Raw genomic sequence first — 3,696 nt, forward strand, 5'->3', positions numbered from 1 at the left:
TCTAATATTAAGTGAGTATAATTACTGATTATATTCTTTAAATAATTTTAAAAATCAGTTTAGTTTAGAGGTATCGTATTGGTATCGAAAATAAAATAAGAGGTGTCGCTCCGGCCGGGACACGGCATCACAGTATGTTAAGGGGCGTAACATTTCCGTCACATGCTTGAGGTATTCGGCCAATCACAACGCACTGGATAGCTGGCCAATCAGAGCACACCTCGCTTTTCAGACCGATGAGCTTTGTAAAAATCGACGCGTTTCAGAAAGGCGGGGCATAGAGGAGAAACAATAATGTACAGTATGTGGAAAATAATGTGTTTTTTGAACCTTAAACCGCATAAACACATTTCATTACACCAAATACACAAAATAATGTTCTTTTTAGCAACATCATATGGCCCCTTTAAAAAAGCGCAGGCAGATTTAGAAAAGCTGTATATCAGCACATGTGATGGGTGGACAATAGGAGAGCAGATAAGGTGAGTGGTGGACACCTCTTGCGGAGGTCTTGAAGAACCTGATGTGCTCCCTGTCCCTGGTAGAGCCAGGTGTGTCTGCTGTTCCTCACCAGCTGGCTCCTCTCCACCCCACGCTGTAGCAGAAAACGCTGAAAGGCATCACTTTTCAGACGCCTGAACTCCTCTAAACTCAAGAGACCTGCGTCAAGAGAGACATATACTCAAAACATACATATGGGTACTCAGATTTAGCAAGTATTTGGTGATCTATGATATTTGTATCCTTTGAGGGTCCATTTATCGGACATTTGCAGTTAAGCTGTAATGTTCAAATAAGATCTTCAGCTTCGGTCTTTACCATTTCCATCCTGATCAACCTTTAAGCCATCATAGATTTCCTTAAGGTTCTCAGAAGTTAACCAGATTCCATCTCTCACTCGAGAGTGTGTCAATATCTACACCAGAAAATATGGCAGTAAATTTACAGATTACACAAAGTAAACAAACAAACACAAACAGAGATAAACACGAGATATACCGACACATTACATGTTCTCAGTATTGCCAAACTGCAAAACCAAGGCTCAACAAACATTGACGACTGCCAACAGACCTCATGTGGTTGCAGCTGGCCATCTTGGTTGAGGTCCAGAAAATTGAAGATTTCCTCTGGACTGAGGTTGAGCTGCTGATTAAGTTCCTCTTGACCTTCAGGGACCATGACCTGACTCTCCATCAAACCCTTCAGCTGAGCCAGATGCACAACTACGCCACACTCCTCCTCTGACAGAAACTCAGGGATCTCTGCAGCAATGCAAACACAAACATGGCCACAACATTTCACGCAAATGAATGAATCAACAAACACAAACACGCAAAACCACTTAGACAGGAAACAATGCATGCCTCAACAAAAAGACTGAACTTTTCATTTCAACAAATTACCTAAAAATAGAAATGACCTCAAAGATACCTCTCATTCATGTTTGTGCATATTGGGAATTGTTGATTAAATATTTGTATTACTAAAATCCACACCAATGGACTATATACATTTAGTTTATTATAAGCATGCACTGCGGTTATGTCGTCTGCTGCTTTAAATGCTCAAGCACTTTTCATTGGCTCTCAATGTTTTTATAATTCATCAGCTGGTAAAATCATTCTGAAAAAGATTCCAAAGATTGATGTTGTTTTCATTATAACTGTTGTGTGGACTGTTCTGTTAGAATTTAAATGATTATTAAAACAGTTATCATTAGAGTTAAGAGTAACTGTGGACAAATATAACTTTAAAAGTCTATTATATTATATTATATTAAATTCTAAATAGCGACGTCCACACAACAGCATTAACCAACACAGAGGAGCAACATCATTGGAATCACTCTCAGAAATTTTTTCCAGCTAAAGAGCGATATAAACAATGACAGCCAATCAGAATCCAACTGACTTTAAAGAGCTATAGTTATCTTTATTGAAGTTATTGTTCTTGGTGTGAACAGGCCTTTAGCATTCAAATCAATTAGGTGATATAATGTTCATCCAATAGTTGTAACTGAAACTGTGGACAAATATAACTTTAAAAGTCTATTATATTATATTAAATTCTAAATAGCGACGTCCACACAACAGCATTAACCAACACAGAGGAGCAACATCATTGGAATCACTCTCAGAAATTTTTTCCAGCTAAAGAGCGATATAAACAATGACAGCCAATCAGAATCCAACTGACTTTAAAGAGCTATAGTTATCTTTATTGAAGTTATTGTTCTTGGTGTGAACAGGCCTTTAGCATTCAAATCAATTAGGTGATATAATGTTCATCCAATAGTTGTAACTGATTTGGCTGAAAAGTAGGTAAGTGGATGCTAGCCATATTAGGATAACCGCTCACTAATTGTGCAAGTGTGGACAACTTTTTGGCACTTTCTTGTCCTTTCAGCAGCCCCTTATTATTGCTGTATGAAAAAGACAATCTGCTAAATATCACCTTTTGTGTGTTTCATGAAAAGAAAATCATATGTTTATGAACGACATAAATGAACAACTTTTTTATTTTTTTGGGTGAACTATTCCATTACAGCAACTTGTCCTTACCAAACAGAAGGGGCTTTAGACTGAGTGTCTTCATTTCATAGACTTTCCCTGGCACCAGTGACACTTTTTGGACATGGCCCACCTAAAAATTAAAAAAGAATATTTTTTCCAAAGAAAGAAGAAGACCAAAGAATATGACAATACTCACAGAGCCCCAAATCATCTTATACTCTTTACCCGTATTCCTTCAATGCGAGGGAGATACATATTTCGAGGGAAGCCCGAGTCTGCAAGGGTCTGGGGATCTGACGGTCCAGTAACTTTATGACTGCTGTCTCTGCTTGTAAAATACCGGTTTGCCATTATCGCGTTAGAGCCGTTATTATAATGAACATAGAGCAGAAGTGCAATGACACTGATAATATAAACGTGGAAAAAAACCATCACCACCATGAAGTATGAGCGAGAACACACGCTGTTTTTCTGCAGAGACACGCGCTGACGGGGCAGAGATCGCGGTGGCGGTGATGATGATGATGATGATGATGCGGTGTCATCCTCCTCAATATTGTCCTGGGGTTCCATCTTTTTGGCAGACAAGACTTTTAAAATACACAATTTAAACCTGTTCTCAATATTATGATACAAGCCATAGATGTTATTTGGCAGGTATTTGACAGATAGAAAATCCTGCATTAAAACAGGCGTCACCCAGAAGAGTAGCTGACTGGCTAACCTGCTAAAAGGCTACTTTTGTAACAAGCTTATTAAACACACGAACAGATAGCAAAATGTAACGTTCCTCGATAACACCAGCGCATTTAAACTGCGTATGAAGACATTTTCGTAAGATTTATTTTCGTCAGTATAAGCGTACCTCCGGCTTACGGTAGCATGACACTCTCTAGCTTACTCAGCACTTCAGTTGTCAACATTCACTCTCTTGTTTACATCGAGACGCGTGATTATAGCAACTGGGCAGCTTCTAGTATCCTGCGAGCGGCGAAGCATCATTTTGAAATTCATTCTCTTCAAAATCCCTGTTGTGAGTGTCTTGTAGAGTCAGCTGAGAATTTATCTGTCAGCTTCCTTAGTTGTGCATCTTGAAGTGAACGTGCAGCTGACCGGACTTTCGAGGGACGCCATTCCTGCTACATCTCCAACGCACTATTCATCATGTCCCACGGTAGCG

General features: G+C 39.2%; 1 protein-coding gene across 5 annotated transcripts in view; it reads right to left on the minus strand.

The window, feature by feature from the left end:
• The window catches only part of LOC107667396 (transmembrane prolyl 4-hydroxylase-like), a 7,308-nt gene extending 3,612 nt beyond the window's left edge, over positions 1-3,696 (minus strand). For 2 of the 5 annotated variants that reach the window (XM_016459067.1, XM_016459066.1), the window contains exons 1-5: positions 2,742-3,696; positions 2,565-2,646; positions 1,075-1,265; positions 820-916; positions 498-660 (exon numbers count right to left, since the gene is read on the minus strand). In XM_016459067.1, coding sequence (XP_016314553.1) covers positions 498-660; positions 820-916; positions 1,075-1,265; positions 2,565-2,646; positions 2,742-3,200 — 992 coding nt within the window. In that variant the 5' untranslated portion in view covers positions 3,201-3,696. The remainder of the gene's footprint in view (positions 1-497; positions 661-819; positions 917-1,074; positions 1,266-2,564; positions 2,647-2,741) is intronic. The other 3 variants (XM_016459070.1, XM_016459068.1, XM_016459069.1) reach the window with 3 other exon arrangements.

The sequence above is a fragment of the Sinocyclocheilus anshuiensis genome, unplaced genomic scaffold (assembly GCF_001515605.1).
Source record: "Sinocyclocheilus anshuiensis isolate Anshui unplaced genomic scaffold, SAMN03320099.WGS_v1.1 scaffold964, whole genome shotgun sequence".
Lineage (NCBI taxonomy): Eukaryota > Metazoa > Chordata > Actinopteri > Cypriniformes > Cyprinidae > Sinocyclocheilus > Sinocyclocheilus anshuiensis.